At 35.5% G+C, this 19,513-nt stretch overlaps 1 protein-coding gene across 1 annotated transcript in view; it reads left to right on the plus strand.

The window, feature by feature from the left end:
- The first annotated feature begins 1,035 nt into the window (after positions 1 to 1,035).
- ABCD2 (ATP binding cassette subfamily D member 2) overlaps positions 1,036 to 19,513 on the plus strand; it is a 53,155-nt gene continuing 34,677 nt past the window's right edge. Inside the window, exons 1-5 of the mRNA XM_037058160.1 lie at positions 1,036 to 2,269; positions 3,811 to 3,991; positions 13,019 to 13,134; positions 14,668 to 14,836; positions 15,429 to 15,523. Coding sequence (XP_036914055.1) covers positions 1,334 to 2,269; positions 3,811 to 3,991; positions 13,019 to 13,134; positions 14,668 to 14,836; positions 15,429 to 15,523 — 1,497 coding nt within the window. The 5' untranslated portion in view covers positions 1,036 to 1,333. The remainder of the gene's footprint in view (positions 2,270 to 3,810; positions 3,992 to 13,018; positions 13,135 to 14,667; positions 14,837 to 15,428; positions 15,524 to 19,513) is intronic.

Genomic DNA, 19,513 nt, shown 5'->3' on the forward strand with positions numbered 1-19,513 from the left:
AATATACTTATCCTTATCCAAAATAAAATGACCTTTATATTTTTTAAGTATGCAGAATTTTGCCTAACTATTTAGCTGTTTAAGTCCTCTATTAGGAATATAGAGAGTTTTTTAACACTCATGATTTTTATGAAATAATTAAAATGTAAATGGGAGGTAGCCAATAGATTATATCTAAGCCTAAACAAAAGCTTGCCAAAGAGCAAGAACTCTTGAAAAATGAAGTAAGGTCCTGGAGAAGTTATTTCCACTAATTCTGGTTGGATTCCCAAATGGTTAACATTTGATTTTATAGAGTCACATACCTCCAAAGTAACAAGGGACACAAGGAGGTGGCAGAAGTAAAACATTGCTCTCATTTATTTAGTAGTCACCTTGTAAATAAATACCAGTGCATCAGAACTCCATTGCTAAAAATAGCAGGTATGGGGCGGGAGAACTTTTATTGTTAGGACAAGAAAACATAGTAATTGAAGGTGTAGCAAAGAGTTACTTTCTATAATACAGACTTCTATTTATTTACAAAAACAAAAACAAAACATACCCTCAATGACAACTTGTCTGATAGGTTCTGGGGCTTCATATAAAATCACAGACAGAAAAAAAGATAAATAGACGGGGGACAGACCACAAAACAGATTCAAGTATTTTCTCCATTGCCCTTCCCACTTGTCACTTTCTTCTCTCGCCCTTTCAGAGTCATTCCACAGCCTTTTCATATTCATTTCATGGTGATCCTCTTGTCCCTTAATTCCCTCGTTCCTTTTAACTCGTCTGTTTTATAGCGTTTGGAAATCTCCCTTTCTTTTTGCTCTTCCCCTTGTGGCATCTACTAAAACCTTAGAGAAGTGATGTATGTTCTGAAACTTCATGGGTTGCTAAGTGACGCTGAGCATGCTCAGTAGCTACAGCAGTTTTTGTCGCAAGAGCTGCCTTGATTCGACCTCTCCAAAAATAGACATTTAACTCTCTGAATTCCAGTTTAAGGATGTAATTCGTTTTGCCCTCTCCACATTTTCGAGGTTCAAAGGGAAGCAGTGAGGATTCCAAGGTCCCACCGCCCTCACAGCCAATGAGGGGCCTGAGAGGGAGGAGCTTGGCGAGACTTGGTGCAGCTTGAGCTTCTGAGCGAATCATCCCCAGTAGATGCAGCGGAGTGGGAGCTCTGCTGCATCTGTCACAGCAGAACAAAATTAAAAACAGAAACACGGAAGAGGAGAAACGCTGCAGAGTATGGAATGCTGTAGGACTTTCTGAAATATTTGCCGGGGATCCCCGTGGAAGATGATCTTTTAAACAATTCTTTTTGAAGTCAGTTTGGGTCACTGGGAAAATGATACATATGCTAAATGCAGCAGCTGATCGAGTGAAATGGACCAGATCGAATGCTGCTAAAAGGGCTGCCTGCCTGGTGGCTGCGGCATATGCTCTGAAAACCTTCTATCCCATCGTTAGCAAGCATTTAAAGCAAACTGGCCACAGGAAGAAAAAAGAAGCTTACCCAGCTGCAGACCACAGAGAAGTTCTGCATTGCACCGAGATTACTTGTAAAAAACCTTCGCCTGGAGTGAATGCAGATTTTTTCAAACAGCTACTAGAACTTCGGAAAATCCTCTTTCCAAAACTTGTGACCACTGAAACCGGGTGGCTCTGCCTCCACTCGGTGGCTCTAATCTCAAGAACATTTTTGTCTATCTATGTTGCTGGTCTGGATGGAAAAATCGTAAAAAGCATTGTGGAAAAGAAACCTCGAGCCTTCATCATCAAATTAATCAAGTGGCTTATGATTGCCATCCCTGCCACTTTTGTCAACAGTGCAATAAGGTACCTGGAGTGCAAATTGGCTTTGGCCTTCAGAACTCGCCTAGTAGACCATGCCTATGAAACCTATTTTACAAATCTGACTTACTATAAAGTGATCAACATGGATGGGAGGCTGGCAAACCCTGACCAGTCTCTTACTGAAGATATTATGATGTTTTCCCAATCTGTGGCTCACTTGTATTCCAATCTGACCAAACCTATTTTAGATGTAATTCTGACCTCCTATACGCTCATCCAGACTGCTAGATCCAGAGGTGCGAGCCCAATTGGGCCCACCCTGATAGCTGGGCTTGTGGTGTATGCCACTGCTAAAGTGTTGAAAGCCTGCTCTCCCAAATTCGGTAAATTGGTGGCTGAAGAAGCACATAGAAAAGGTTATTTACGGTATGTTCACTCCAGAATTATAGCCAATGTTGAAGAGATTGCCTTTTACAGAGGACATAAGGTAAGAGAAATTAAGGTGATGGGTGAAATGTGAGACTTCAAGCTGCCACTTCAGTGCTAGATACCATCTGTTGTACTATTGATAGACCCACTTCTTTAGCGTTTTAGATTCCTGTGACATCGAAACCTTTATTAAAATATATGCTTCATTACCCTGTTTAATGACAAGTTGTTTAAAAAATTATAGAGTGCAAACCTATCTAAAGTTTCATGAGGATAAAATGTTTGGTGCTGTAAAAAACAAGTCTACTTATTCCCAGTTACCCACACATGCTCAGAATTATCTCTAAAGCCTTTTCTTAAAACTTAAATTCTAACTTGGTAGGTAGTTCTACAGAATTAGAAGAAAATATATGTTTGGAAACTAAGTGAACACATTTCTATTGAGATGGAAAATCTAGGATGGTATTTGTTGTTGTTGTTGTTGTTTGTTCAAGAGGATGAAAGCATGCTTTCATATGAAAGACAAGTTTGACAGTTTTGCATGTCTGGTCAGTGCCCTAAGTTCTACAAAGTGCAGTAGATTGTGTCTCACAAATGGGGTTTCCATTCCTCTTAGTTAATGTTCAGCACCACATTCTGACACACATAAAGGGAGACAGTGAAATGAAATTCTGTCTAGCATTGATAGAAAACCTAAAATTAGAAATGAGGAGGAGAAAAGGAGTTCCAGAATGTTCATTTAAATAGTAAAGATGTTCAACATTCAGCAGATCCTTAAAATAGTTAGCCTAATTACTTAACATTGCAGTGCATGAAAGTAACTTTATAATATTAAATATGACAGTAATTTTAAGGTGATGCATCTGAATCTTAATGCAAATGACTTGGCAAATGAAATATTAGGCCATTCAAAAGTTGAAAATGGTATTTTAATTACCAAGCAGAAGTATTTAATTTTTGAAGCATCATAAATTATAAAAAAAAATTATAGCAGTACCAATCTGAATAAGAAACTTAAAAGCAAATTTAGGACTTCGACTCCTACTTTAAAATTGGCCTCATATGTTATATTAATCATATTGATGTGTCAGTCTTCTTGAATCACTGAACTCAGTGGTGTAAATTATATCATGCTGTAGGTTTCTTGAATTTAAGACAAAATCCATTAAATTGAGTTAGTTCAAGTCTGAAGTCTAATTATACATATATGTATCATGTGTTTATTTTCTGATTTTTTTGTACAATCAAAAAGGATAAGATTCTAACATTACATATTCATATCTTATAGCATGTCATTTAACTTCAACATCTTATGCATATAATTTTAAAATCATGGTTATAAATCATGTATATTTCTGTACTAAACATTATATTTACTGAGTGTCATGGTTGTTTTAATATTATAGGTATGATAAAGCTAAGTAATAATGACTAAATTCTGATGTTAATCTGTATTTATTGGTTGTTAGCATCATGGATAATATAATATTAACTAAACAAGTTAATATGTAACTTATCCTTAAAGAAAGTTCTCAAGCATGCAATATTTATCTTGATACCTCATGCTAAGTTAAGTCTTAACTGTTCTTCTCTCCGTAGGTAGAAATGAAGCAACTACGGAAAAGTTACAAAGCTTTAGCGGATCAGATGAACCTCATTTTATCAAAGCGTTTGTGGTACATCATGATAGAGCAGTTCTTGATGAAGTATGTCTGGAGCAGCAGTGGACTCATTATGGTGGCTGTACCGATTATCACTGCAACTGGCTTTGCAGACGGTGGTAATGGCATTCATGCTTAACCTCAAATATATAGTTAACATGATTTCTCTCAAAGGTATCGCTGCTGGTTTTGTATGAACAAAACTGTGTATGTAGGCATTGTTCTGTAGTAATTAACAGTCAGAAACAATAGAGGGCTTTTTGACATCCAATAATAAGACCGGCAATATATATTTTTTTAAGTTCATTTGAACTTGTGTTAATGTGGCTCCAATTGTTCATTTGAGCCACATTAACAAATGGCTCAAAAGATCTTCCCAGTCCTTAAACATTTCAGAGATCTCTGATGCCATGTTTCTAGGAGCTGAACTTGAGCAATTTTAATTATACTGCCTGATAGAAAATAATTCTGTAGTCTAGCATTTAAACTCAAAATAAAGTTGCTTCAAAACAAGGTATAATACAAGTTTTACCCATTGCCAACTTCAGTTCTGCACATCCAGTGCATTTAATCTATAAATAGTGGATAACTGGATCTACCCTGATTTTATGAAAAGTTAGGTGACCAGGGATGTGGTTTCACAGAGTGCTTCATGCCATGGTACAAGCGTCTTCTTTCTTGTAGGTGATATAGGTAACCTCCTATGTAGCATGATTTGGTGGTATTGTGGGGGAAGGGGTTTTCAAGTTGCCAGTTTCTGATTCTATCCAACACCACCTCAACGGTTTTTACCAATATTTTCATCCTTTGAAATAGTGAAAAATGTAAGTGCAAAAAGGACAACATTAAAATGTTGTGTAATACTTGACTGAGATGGAAGTTTGGATCTTAATTGGCAGGGACAGACGGGGAATTTAGTAGCGAAGCGGCGTTTTCTGCTCTTTCTGCAAGATAATACATTCCCCTCCTCTTTGAAAACCACTTGATGGAATTGGCCTAAGTGTTGAAAGAGCTAGACAGACAAAAGCTGGGGCTTTGTAGTGAGACAGAACTTTTCGCAACTCCTGGCTTTCCCTCTAGCTGTCTGTATATCTTTTAGTTGTTCCTTAAACTTTCCAAACCTCAGTTTCTTCATCTATAAAATGAGAATGAGAAAGGCTACTTCAGGGGGTTGTCGTAAGGGCTTAATTGGGTAATGTTCATAAAGCACAAAGCAGGCTCTGGATGTTCTTGATATGTGGTTACATTTATTTCGTAGAAAGCAAAAGGTAACACTAAAAATAATGTAACAATTCACACTATTTGGCAGTCATTTTTGCTGTAGAATTAAGGTTAAATAGTTATTTGTTTGAAGGCATCTAATAGAAACAAGTAAAAAATTACCATAGCTTTCCTTTTATTTTTCTTTTTTATTATTATTCTATTACAGTTGTCCTAATTTTTCCCCCTTTCCTCTCTTCTGCCCATCAAACCCTCCACTCCCACAGTCAGTCTCCACATTGTTGTCCATATGCTTCTAGATTTTAACAGTACTTCAATATATTAACCAATTCTTGTAAAGACACTTACAAAATTTAGCCATTCTTATGCTGAAATTGTTCATTTTGGTATTTAGGATTTGTCAAGCCCTTGTGAAATGTACTACACATGTACAAAACGTACCGTACAGTTCAACAATAGACACTGTGTTTACACCACTGGGTAACTGGATTTCATCTCATTTTAGGTTTTCAAATTTTTTCTTTAAAAATATTTTTTAAAACTTATATTGAAAAAGGCATTGTTAGTAATAGTAGTTTTAGACTTAATCCTTTCATAATAAAATGAATTGGTTTTTCAAGAATATTAAAGAAAAAAGACAAAAACCTATGGGTTTAAGATTAGTTTTATTAAGAAATTTGGCAAAATTATCAGGTATTCATAGTGAATCTAAGTCTATAGATATTTTTGAAGTTTTATATATAAACTGTATTAGCAGCAACCCCAATTATAAGATTATGATATAGTTCTGTTAGTCCTTGGAAGCACTGGTCTTATTAGAAAGCCCTAGAGTAAACATACAACAGAGAAAATACAGCTATTAATGGTGACAAATTAACCCCACAGAGAGCAGTAAGATGTAAACAGTGTATGCAAAGAATTTAACAACCTTACTTCTGTACATGATGTAATAAGATATTTAAAAACATCCTACAAATCCTGAAAATACTATATTAAATTAAAGAAACAGTATTAGAATTTTAGATGGGCATAATTACATTGATGCAAGAGAAACCATGTGATTCTTTTTTATTGTATTTTTTCTGTTACTACTTATCTCCCTTATACCCTTCTCCTCTGCCCATCCCTAATAAGCACACTGTTGTCCATTTCCATGAGTCCTTTTGCCTTTTTGCTGGATACCTCTACCACCAAGCCCGCTCCCCTCCCCCGCACTCCACACCCTGCACAAAGCTGTCAGCCTGTTCTCTCTCTATGAGTCTCTCTCTATTTTGCTTGTTAGTTCTTTTGTTCATTAGATTACACATATGAGTGAAATCATATGGTATTTGTCTTTTTCTAACTGGTTTATTCCACTTAACATAATGTTCTCCAGGTCCACCTATGCTGTCACAAAAGGTAAAATTCTCCCTCTTTTTTTTTTAAATATCCGCGTAGTATTTGATTGTGTATATGTACTGTAGTTGTTTTATCTACTCGTCTTGATGGACACTGGGCTGCTTCCAGATCCTCATGATTGTGAATAATGCTGCAGTGAACATAAGGGCGTTTATGTTATTTCGAATTAGTGTTTCAGGTTCCTTTGGATATATTCTAGAGGTGGGATTCCAGAAGTGGTATCACTGGGTTGAAAGGGAGATCTATTTTTCAATTTTTTGAGGTATCTCCATACTGCTTTCTATAGTGACTGCACAAATCTGTATTCCCACCAACAGTGCAAAAGGGTCCCCTTTTCTCCACATCCTCACCAGCACTTGTTGTTTGTTGTTTTATTGATGATAGCCATTCTGACAGGTGTGAGGTGATAACTCGTTGCGGTTTTAATTTGCATTTCTCTAATTAGTGACATTGAGCATCTTTTCATGTATCTATTGGCCATGTGTATGTCCTCTTCATAAAAATGTCTATTCAGGTCCTTTGCCCATTTTTTAATTGGATTGTTTGGGGGTTTTGGCGTGGAGTTTTATAAGTTCATCATAAATTTTGGATATTAACCCCTTATCAGATGTGTCAGCAAATATGTTCTCCTATTCAGTAGGTTGCCTTTTTATTTTGTTGGTGGTTTTCTTTGCTGTGCTGAAACTTTTTAGTTTGGTGTAGTCCCATTTGTTTATTTTACCTTTTATTTCCCTTGCCTGAGGAGATAAAGCAGAAAAAATATTGCTATAAGCAGTATCTGGGATTTTACCGCCTATGTTTGTCTTCTAGGATTTTTATGATTTCAGGTCTAACATTTAAGTCTCTAATCCATTTTTAATGTATTCATGTGTGTGGTGTAAAAACATAGCTTAGTTTCATTTTTCTGCTCCTATCTGTGTAGTTTCCCCAACACCATTTATTGAATGAACTGTTTTTATTCCATTGTATGTGCTTGCTTCCTCTGTCAAATATTAATTGACTCTAAAACTGTGTGTTTATTTCTGGGCTCTCTTTTCTGTTCCATTGATCTATGTGTCTGTTTTTATGCCAGTACCATGCTGTTTTGATGACTTTGGCCTTATAACATAGTTTGATATTAGGTAGCATGATTCCTCCAACTTTCTTCTTTCTCCAGATTGCTGTTGCTATTCAGGGCTTTTTGTGGTTCTATTTAAAATTTTTTTAAAGATTTTATTTACTTATCTTTAGAGAGGAAAGGAAGGAGAAAAGGAGAGAAATACCAATGTATGGTTGCCTCTCATGTGTCCCCTGCTGGGAACTGGCCTGCAACCCAGGCATGTGCTCTGACTGGGAATTGAACCATGATCGTGTGGTTTACAGGCCTGCGCTGAGGGCCTGAGCTACACTGAGCTACACCAGCCAGGGCTCTCTATTTAAATTTTTGAAATATTTGTCCTAGTTCTATGAAATATATCATTGGTATCTTGATAGGAATTGTGTTGAATCTATAGATTGCTTTGGGTAATATGGACATTTTAATGATGTTAATTATTTCTATCCATGGACACAGTATGTGCTTCCACTGATTTGTGTCTTCTGCAATTACTTTCTTCAGTGTGTTGTAATTTTCTGAGTACAAGTCTTTTCATATCCTTGATTAGATTGAAGCCTAGGTACAAAGTGATTCTTAAAGCTTCTTTTCAAAAGAAAATTTTATAGAAAGAAAAGCATTATAGTAATTTCATAGAAGAAGAAAATAAGTTTATAATGACAACATTATTATGAGGGTGTGCTTCAATATCATCTGCAATTTCTTTTTTTTAATTTATTTTAATTGTTGTCCAAGTATAGTTTTCTCTCTTTTACTTCCATCCCAGCTCGCCTACCCCTCCATCTCCACCTCCCTCCCATTTCCACCTGTAATTTCTAAGGGTCCTACATGTATGCTTATAATGTTTACATGTACGCATTCACTAGGTGAATTTGACCTAAAATGACAACACATATAAATTTCAATGTACACAAAATTATTTATTTGTTTTTAGATGACTATATATTTTTGAGGGTTTAGGTCTTAGAATTGCATGACATATAGTCTAGACTTCAATCTTAATTTACTCTTATGCCTGGAGTGGCCCCTTATGGTAGATGAATTAAGTATATGACACTGTCTATACTTAAGATAGAAAAAAATGGGTGAACAAAAGAGGAATGTCAAAGAGAAAAGGGATACGCCCTGGCTGGTGTAGCTCAGTGGATTGAGCGCGGGCCTGCGAACCAGAAGATCGCGGTTCGATTCCCAGTCAGGGCACATGCTTGGGTTGCAGGCCAGTTTCCGGCAGGAGCCAGTTCCCTGCAGGGGATGCATGAGAAGCAACCATACATTGATGTTTCCTTCCTCTCTCCTTCCCTTCCCCTCTAAAGATAAATAAGTAAAAAAATATATATTAAAAAAAGAGAGAAAAGGGATAAAAACTAGGATGCAAGAAAGAAAAAAATAGAATAAAGATAGAAGCAGGTCACTTTAAATTTTGATTCTACTATTTAATACTATTTATCATTAAGAAAGTTATATAAACTTTATTTGCCTCAAATTTCCTGTCTTAACTATAAAGAAAATAATATATATCTTAAAGAACAGTTACAAAATTATATATGTTACATACATGTGCTTTGAGACAGTTCTTGGCAAGTAATAAGAACTTAAGTGGAAGCAGTTGTTAATGTTTATTTATATTCTTACCGTATGGGTTCCGGAGTCAGAATCTGACTCTTTTGTTTATTAGACTGTTGTCTGAGGACAAATAGTTTAACCTTTTGTGCTTCCATTTCCTCATTTTTTTAAATGGGGAAAATTACAGCAGAGTAGCTACACATATTAAAGAAAATTGCATGCATAAAACTTGCAACAATGCCAGCCTCTAGGAAGCGCTCAGTAGATGTTTGCCGGTGGGATCGTTGTCGTTCAAGGAACAAGGCAGTAGGAAGTGATCGGGGAGTCTGAGGTGCACATGCAGGTAGGAGAAGGAGCCTGCATGATTTTGGTGGGAAGGAACAAAGAAAAATAGTTCCACAGCATACTTGTTATACCGTCTGCCTACAGCTTTAAGTGAAATGTTATGGTAAGGACAGGATTACATTTATGTTTATGTTCACATCACAGAATTTCATATGGAATTGTGCCATTTTCACATCAGAAGAGAAGGTGATCATCAAGTCTGGGACCCCCAGATTGGTCTAAGGTCACACAGAAGGCTGGTGGAAGCACTAAGCCTAGGGCATTATGCAGTTCCTAGAGCATTGCTTTTTTTCCCCTCTCGCCACATTGCCTCATGTTAACCACTTAGAACTAATTCTGTAAGGGACTTGCTTCACTTAGTTTGAGACCAATTATTCATGGGACCAAATGGTTGAAAGGGCATTGAAATAGTTAATTATATATATAGTTTCTATTATATATTTTTAGAGAAAATTGCCCCTTTGTTCACTTTGTAGTAAAGGAAAAACTGAAATTTTGTGAAGAAAATAGTTACCTGACTATTTATATTAAAAATCTCATTTTTAATATTATAGGCCACTTTCCTTCTTTTCATATCAAAAGCAATTCTGAGCAAGGCCAGAGAAGGCTTCCTGTAGGTCCCCCCCACCAATCACTATCCCAACCCCCTTAACGGGCAGGGAAGATGGCATCCTGACCCCTAGCACAGCCAGAGGTGTCTACATAGTGTACATCAGGGTTCACACTTTGTATTGTGCAGTTCTGTGGGTTTTGGAAAATGTATAATAATATAGCTTCAGTTTTTTAAATCCATTCTTGCCTTTTCAGTGAAATAACAAGATATGACCCTGTTTTAATACAGGGTCCGGCAGACGCAGTGCTTGCTTAAGTGTGGTTGGTAGGATAAAAATAAGGATGTAATAATTTAGTTTTCATTTGAACATCTCACCTAAAATGTCACACAGCATGCTTGAGCATGATATTGTTAAGTTACACAATTATGTGCTTATGATTTTGTAATAAAAAGGAGTGTTATTTGTGCTGGACCCTGTATACACTTATCAGCAGAGCTGAATAGTGTAGGTAAAATGAGAAAATACAGTAGTAAATATTAAATCCTCTAAGGGGAACTATTGACAAAACATTTACAGTATTTGGTAGGAAAATAAAATGTGTCGCAGCACAAAATAGATGAGTGCTTTAGGTCATGAACTTATATGGCTGGCTGTCATGTGCATGATACAATACCACTGGCACTGTGTGCTCAGCGTCTGCCAGAGAACAGCCAGCACAATGGAAGTCAAATGAAATTGGTCCAGAACCAGTCATAATTTTATTACTAAAAGCATGAAGAAACCTGGTAAACACTAATCTGCCAAAGCAATGTGGAAGGTACCAGGCCACATCAAAGTCAAGTCCACCTATGCTAGGGCTTTCTCCTCTTAACAGAGGCTAAGAGTGAAAGCTACTATTCAGACCCCTTTTCACACAATCTGTAAAACCTTATAATTATTTTTAATCATCAGCCAGGTTCTCTATGAGCCAATACTAGTCTTAGAGCTTTAACTGATAACCTCAATTTACTATTTTGGTAGCTTACTGAGAATCCTTTGGTAATTATTTTTTGTGACTTACCTAAATTTTTCAGACATTTAAAAGTGTTTGAGAGTATCTACACTCTTTTCCCAGTATACTTATCCAATCATATCTTTCATTTCTCATTTATACCAGCACTCAAAGCCTTTCTTCTTCCATTCTTCAAGGAAACTAACTTCATGAGAAATAATGATAGTTCACTAGAGTAGTATTTAATGGGAGAGACCATATTGGATTACCATAACAGGTGCCAATGAACTCATGGTGATTCTCATATTCAAACAAAATCAATGCCTAACAACAACCTATGCTGCCTTTTGACCAAGATATTTCTCATTCTCTTGGCATTCCTTGAAATTTCCCTTCTCTGTGCCATTGCTTATGCTATACCTGTGATGTGTTAAAGTTGTATGTGGTCTTCAAGGTCTCCCTCACAGTCCATTCCTCCATGAAGCATTTCCTGTTTCTTGCAGCAAGAAATGATTTTTACCTCCTTCAAACACTTCACATTAACTGTCATGATAGGCTTCCCAGCTTAGTTATTTGGGAATTTGGTTTCTCTCTCTTACCAAACTGTAAGCTCCCTCAGGAAACAGTTTTAAATAACATTTACCCGTGCATACCCTATAGCACCTTACCCAATTCCTTGCACAACTAGGTGTTCAGCAAACGTCTGCTGAGTGAATTTTGCTCCTGCACCGATCCCTTTCAAACTCAGCTGAGATATCTCTGAGCAGGAAAAGGTGAACATGCCTGGCAGTCCTACTGGGGCGCAAGTTAAATAATTGTTGAGAAAAAAAAACCCTTCACATTGAAATAAATCAAAGGGATATAAATATTAAAGTGGCTATGGACATGTTATCATTCTAATTTCTACATCAATTCACAGTATTTAATTTAGAACTTTTAAGATAATCTATAGAAGGACCAGATAGAGGATCAAGTTAATGGAAATATTAAAATAATGACCTGGAGAGAATAATTTTGAAGAATAAGAGTAAATCGAGTAGATGTGCAAAAATGACAATAATAACTACAGAAAATAAGAACAGCTAACTATTATTTCCTGCATTATAGATGAGAAAGTAGGCATAGAAAGGATAAAGTAGCTTGCTCTACTTGCCTCAGTACTTGCCAGTAAGTAGTAGAGCCTGAATTCAAACCTAGTCCAACTCCTGACACTTAACCATAATTTTGCATTGATGGTAACTTGGGATGTTCATCTATGAATTCATTTAATACACAGTAAGGAGTATTATGTGCTAGACAGACACTCTTCTGAGTATTAGGAATAAAGAATAAAACGCACAGTTTTGACCCTTAAGGAACTTACAGCCTATTAAAAAACCTAGACAAGAGTTCCCACTGAAACCTGTATTAAAGAATTAACTCTTGAAGAAAGAGCTAGGTGGAAAAGGAATGTAAGTATGTTAAAGTAAGAAGAAAACGTATGTACAGATATCAGAGGGTAAACAGAGTATTGCATGTTTGGGGAACTGCTGTACTGTAAGGTAAAGGTTTCTGAAGATGGTAGACAGAGGCTAATTTGCATTTCTATTAAAGGAACCACACTGGAAATATTTGCGTATATTACAGTCAATTGACTTTTATTGACCAAATAAGTGGTATATTATTGCCCAGCTACAATAAGGGCAGGAATTATATTTGGAAAGAATTGAAAGAATACTAAATGAAAATAGTCTTAATACCTATAGGTTTAATTGTTCTAACTCTTTTTCTAGAAGAAGAAATAAACAAAGGGAGCTTTAAATAAAATCTGGTACAATTACTGTAATTTTAATAATTAAATGTCTAGGAGATTGCTAATACTATTGAAAAATTTACATAAGGCTATTGTAGCCACAATTTCATCTATATACAAAAAAACATTTAGTTACTTGAAAAAAGGAACTAAATCTATAAATAGATTTGTGTTTGTTTTTATATGTAGAGGATGGCCCAAAACAAGCTATGGTTAGTGAACGGACAGAAGCTTTTACCACTGCTCGAAATTTATTGGTCTCTGGAGCTGATGCTATTGAAAGGATTATGTCTTCATACAAAGAGGTACTCGCATTTCTTGTCAGTTTGATTAAAGTAAGATACGTGAATATCAAGCAAACTGTAAGTTATTAGATATTCAGATATACTTAGTATTTTGGAAACATATCTTTTCTCCATCAAAAATTGTGAAGAGTATAATCAAGATAAAGGACAGCAGTTTCCAAATGTATACCCAAGTGTTATTACCCTTTAATTTTTGCATTACCGATTCTTAGTTTATTTTAGACACTCTTTGCCCCCTCCACCTTGAAGCTTGGTCTGCTAATCCATTGCCTCCTGCCTCTCTTTAATCGATCTCTACATTTGCTTTTGGATTTTTTTCTGTACAAATATATTGATCAGGTTTTAAAAAATCAGTATTTTGTTAATCCTTAGTTCTGTTTTTCTTGGGAACTCAAGAGATTTTTCTAGATAGCATTTAAGATACCGTTTTTTAAATAGTTAAAACACTGACATATAGAAATGGAATACTAGTCTAATTACACCACAGAGACATGTGGTAGAGGCTTTTAACAATAACACCTACTTATTTACTGCTTAAGTTTTGCAACACAAAATTCTTATCTAAATATCAGCATTGTTGTATTATTTCACAAATTATTGTTTAAGAAACATTTGTTAGTGACATGCCTTGCTTACTGGTATCAACTTTATAGTCAACATTTCCGCAAGGGAATGAATGACCTTTGTGCTTTCCTTTTCCCTGAGAAAGACGGTCTTGACAGGAGATGAGTCACATTTTACAGCACCTTGATAGCAAGGTGTTCTTTTAATAGGAAAAAAAACTGGAGATCCAGTCTAAATTGGACAATTGGCAGAATAGAAGCAAGATACCACTGAACTAAAGCAGAGATTTATCTCATTTTATAATCTTTCCTAGAAAAAGTCATACTTAATGATTTTCTTTGGACATATATATTATGCTTGGCTTAAAAAGAAGCTGAATTGTGGGATTTGGACTGAAAATTATTTGAAGTTTTCACCAAGCTCACCCCCAATATTGGTACCCTCTAGAAGAGGTATTTTTTCTTGCCAAGCTTAGGAATTTTGATAATTGATTTGACTCATAAACATTAATTTTATAATAAGAAAAAATATTTTTCTTCCATTTTAAAAAGATACAAAATAAAGAATTATTATTTCATTGAATTAACTTAAGCTTTTCACAAAACTTCTAATTTTCTGGAAATGAAATTTCTCATATAAATAAGGGTTAAATCAGAAATTTGACTGAAAGGGTTTTAAGTGTCACTAATACGCATATTCTGAAGTCTTTACCTTTCATTTTTGAACCTTGATTTGAATGAATAATTTTTCATGTATTTTATAATTCCAATCAAACTCACATTGACACTTGTTATTTTGCTGTTTTGGCAAGCTTTTTACTGTTATTTGTTTTAGTTACCACATGTCTTATCTATTTCTCATGAATAATAAAATAGTACCTATGAGGTTAAATAAAAGGCTTAGATGATGGCACATTCATTTAAAGTCTGTTTTGGGTATGTTTATTTTGTTTCTTTGTGTTGGTTTTAGGTCACGGAATTAGCAGGCTATACTGCTCGAGTATACAATATGTTTTGGGTCTTTGATGAAGTAAAAAGAGGCATTTATAAGAGAACTGCTACCATACAAGAGTCTGAAAATCAGGACAAGAATGGAGCTACCATAGAATTACCCATCAGTGACACATTGGAAATAAAAGGTTTTGAACTCAGATGTTTTTATACTTGTTTGTACATTTAAGTATTTACCCACAGAACCAAAGCTCTTTAGATGGTAGCTTTTAATTGTTAAGAGGGACCAACATTTAGGAGACAGCTATTCCTAAAGTTAGTGTTGGGATTTCAGGGGTGCTGGCTACCATTACTGTAACTGGAGCTAATGTCCTGTTGTTCTTCCTCATTCTGTGTTTTACAACTTAAGTTTGCTTATATTTTTAAAATTTGTATTATTCTGTGTCTTCCTTTTTCACAGCATGCGTTTCTTCCGTTGGAAAGGCTAATTTAGAGAAATAGGTAGTTATAAAGAGTATGGCTCTGATAGTTTGTCTTTGCTCTCTTGATTTTGACATAAGATTACTGCAAAATGTTTCTGAGAGAGATTTCACAAATAGAAGTGTCAAAATGTTCCAATTACATTAAATTTGCTTTAAATATATATTTACATCTATTTCTATGATTTGTTACTGTGAATTATCGTTATAATAAATTTATCTATTTTGCTACATTATACTTTATTTATTTTGCAGTGGCATATGATAGTTTTTGTAACTTAAACTGACCCTTAACTTACAGGAAAAGTTATTGATGTGGATCATGGAATTATTTGTGAAAATGTCCCCATAATTACACCAACGGGAGAAGTGGTGGCTTCCAGGCTGAACTTCAAAGTAAGATGATAATTCAAGAATCCTCTGATTGTGTCCATGACACTAATACAAAACAACTCAGAATTCATATACCTTAAGTTAAATACTTGGAGGAGCATATGGAAAGGAGGGGAGATCAAGAAAGGTATGCACAGTGGCTCAATTACAGAAGCAGTTATTTCCTCAGAAAGCAGAGAAAAAGAAAAATTTGATTTCTACTGCTTTGTTGCCAGGTTAAATATCGATATTACAGTTCACTGAGAGCCCACCCACACTAGGTAACTTTTGGGAGAAATAGGACATTTTCTCAGAATTAACATTTGAAAATAAAATTTAATTTTGTTCCTTACAGGTAATACTCAAAAACTACAAGCCTGTATTATAATATGTTTACAAAAATATGACGATAAAGGTCATTAGCAAGTTTACTTCTGTTAATATATAGTCTCTACATTTAATTTATATTTTAAATAATCACATCTTCTATTAGGGAAAAGTAAGATTCATGGATTGGATTTAGTTTTTAGCTCTGTTGAGAATGAGCTGTTATTTAACGTATTTTTGTCTTGATTACAAAAATGTAAAGACAGTTGGTTATTAAAGCTGAGGTCCTGGTTCAAAGCACTATAAAATTCAAACATACATTTTGGAATTCAAGTTCACATAATTTGCTGATAAGCATTAGTGATTCTACTGAAGGCATATGAGCTCTAGTTCAAACACAGGCATGTTTGGACTTGCTGAGAGAATTACAAACATCACAATACATCTTCTAATGATTTTATTACGGACCTTGTAATCAAGGTTTAATTAGAGATGTATTTACAAACGAGTAAGAGCCCTGGAAAAGGATGAGAAATACTGAACAGGGAGAATTCTGTGCTAATACATACAAGAGAAGTTGCATTTTAACTACAATTTGATGAGGCTTTATTTATCCCTAGAGTTCTTTAATTATTTGGACTTGAACATGGGTACCAATTAGGTGCTAAAGGTATACCCTAATCTTAAATAGATCTGAAATGAAACATTTGAGAGGCATACATGAAATGTTTATTTATTAATAGTTTTACAATTTGTAACTTCTGACTTTCTGTATAGAGGGTTTGGGGGGGGTCAGGTTAGGTTTCATAATATCCGTTCTTATTGTCCCACTTATTGGAAGGAGTGACAATCTTGAATTCTGCCGTCCACTAACTGCATTACTGTGGGTGCATCACACCCTTTCTATAATCAGAGTCCAGTTTACTTTTACATAATGTTTAAATAATCTAATGAAAGTGTCCTGTACATTTTGACGTTTTACAAAGGTACTTTTAAAATAATTGTTTATTTTTGACTCAGACAGGAGTTTTGTTTAAAGCCTCAGGTCCCTAAAATAAAATGGAAAGTCCTGTCTCCTCTGCATGGATTGACAAACTGATTTTTAGAAGAAAAGATTCTCATCCTTTTGTTGGCTTTTCTGAATTAAAAAAAAACATTCAGAGGAGAAAATTTAATGAATGTGGAAATTCTTTTTACTTCAAACTCGCTGCTTACTAAATATCAGAAAACATGCTAAAACTTTGAATGTAGACAAGTCTATTATGATTCAAAATGTGTTAAATTTCTTGGAGTTCCTAACCGAGAGTGAATGACCTTGTTAAAATATTTTGTGAATGTGCTTTTTGCCATGGTACATGCCTTTAAAAAATCACTTGGGAAGTATTTATGCTCCTACAAAATTGATTTCCTAAATTCTCTCTCTAGTCAAAGGGCACAGCAAATCACAAATTAATTCTTTCTGGGCTCTTCCTAGGACGTTCCTTGAACTTGGGTCTATCAAAATAGCATTTTAGTTTGGCTACAATTAAACAGAAAAAAGGGTCTGTTGTCAAGATTTTATAGACTGAAGCTTGACCTGTCTCCTGCCCCTGTGGTGGCTGCTGTCTTTGCTGCCTCGAGCGTCTTTCCCCAGATGGAACAGGTGGTTTCTTGTCACCCAGGCTCAACCAAAATGTTACCTCCTAAAAGAGTGTTTTTCTGATTACCCAATCAAAAGAAGCCCCTCACCAACCTCACAATGCCACCATCTTCCCCTAAAAGTTTTCCTCTTTTGCTGTCATAATAGCATTTATTGCTACTTACATTTTTGTTCATGTGTTTATTGTCATCTTTCCGATTGGAATGTAAGCTCCCTGAGAACAAGGACTTTGTCTTGACCAACTCTGTATCCACTGTGCCTAGAAGTATGTCCGGCACATGACAGACATTCAATCAATGTTTGCTAAGGAGAGTCTAATTATTTAGACAGGATATGAATCTGAACCATTTTTGCTTTGCATATACTTATCATATGCATTCCTAGTTCCTTTATCTAACCTCCATCCCAACACTTTTTTTCCCTTCCCATTCTCCTTCTGCCCCTCATTCCACTAACTTCTTTCAACAAAAAGACTTTAGCTTATGTTATACAAGCAAATGAGACAGACATGGAACTGGTTAGCCCCTTACACTGACATAATGCAAGTAACATAATGCTCTTTCATTTTTGAGTTTGTAATATGATGTATTCCACATCACTGATTCTTAGATATTTGTATCCATACTATACAAAGACATGTCTGTGGACATACTGTAATTTCTTTCTTTCATACTCTATTTATTTTTAAATAACTGATTATAAAATATCATTTGTTCTTAGTAGGTTAAATTTTTAGTGGTGTTTCTTTTCCTTGTTCTTCACAATACTCTTTAAATACCACAGTAAGACAATCTCCAATCATACTGAGTAGAATGGCAACTCATGATATTTAACTGCTTAAATTTAAATGGTAGATAAGATGATAGATTCTATAGGTGAGAATCCAACTATCCAACTAGTAATGAGTAAATATCTTTTATTTTATTATTATAACTATATATGTACTATATATGCATACATAAACAGGGCCCAACACAAATACCCCTTTTTATTATAAAATCTTTTTTAATATATCTTATCGATTATGCCATTACAGTTGTCCCATTCCCCCCTTCACTCCCCTCCACCTTGTACTCCCCTCCCCCACCCATTCCCCCCTTTTGTTCATGTCCATGTGTCACAAGTTCTTTAGATTCTACATTTCCCCTACTATTCTTGCCCTCCCTCCCCGCCTATTTTCTACCTACCGTCTATGCTACTTATTCTCTGTACCTTTTTCCCCCCTTCTCCTCCTCCCACTCCCCTGTTGCTAACCCTCAATGTGATCTCCATTTCTATGGTTCTGCTCCTGATCTAGCTGTCTGCTTAATTTGCTTTTGTTTTAGGTGTGGTTGTTAATAACTGTGAGTTTGCTGTCCTTTCACTGTTCATATTTTTTATATTCTTTTTCTTAGATAAGTCCCTTTAACATGTCATGTAATAAGGGCTTGGTGATGATGAACTCCTTGAATTTGACTTTATCTGAGAAGCACTTTATCTGCCCTTCCATTCTAAACGAAAACTTTGCTGGATAGAGCAATCTTGGCTGTAGGTCTTTGGATTTCATGACTTGGAATACTTCTTTCCAGCCCCTTCTTGCCTGCAAGGTCTCTTTTGAGAAATCCGCTGACAGTCTGATGGGAACTCCTTTGTAGGTTATTGTCTCTTTATCTCTTGCTTCTTCTAAGATTCTCTCCTTCATTTTGGTCTTGGGTAATGTAATTATGATGTGCCTTGGTGTGTTCCTTCTTGGGTCCAACTCCTTTGGGACTCTCTGAACTTCCTGGATTTCCTGGAAGTCTATTTGCTTTGCCAGATTGGGGAAGTTCTCCTTTATTATTTGTTCAAATACGTTTTCCACTTGTGGCTGTTTCTTCCCCCCTTCTAGTACCCCTATAATTGGAATGTTGGAACGTTTAAAGATGTCCTGGAGGTTCCTAAGCCTCTCCTCAATTTTTTGAATTCTTGTTTCTTTCTTCTTTTCTGTTTGGTTGTTTCTTCCTTCCTTCTGCTCCACTCCCTTGATCTGAGTCCCAGTTTCCTTTCCATCACTATTGGTTTCCTCTGCA

Source organism: Sturnira hondurensis, unplaced genomic scaffold (genome assembly GCF_014824575.4).
Source record: "Sturnira hondurensis isolate 20B ecotype Veracruz unplaced genomic scaffold, ASM1482457v3 Scaffold0009935, whole genome shotgun sequence".
In the NCBI taxonomy this organism is placed as follows: Eukaryota; Metazoa; Chordata; class Mammalia; order Chiroptera; family Phyllostomidae; genus Sturnira; species Sturnira hondurensis.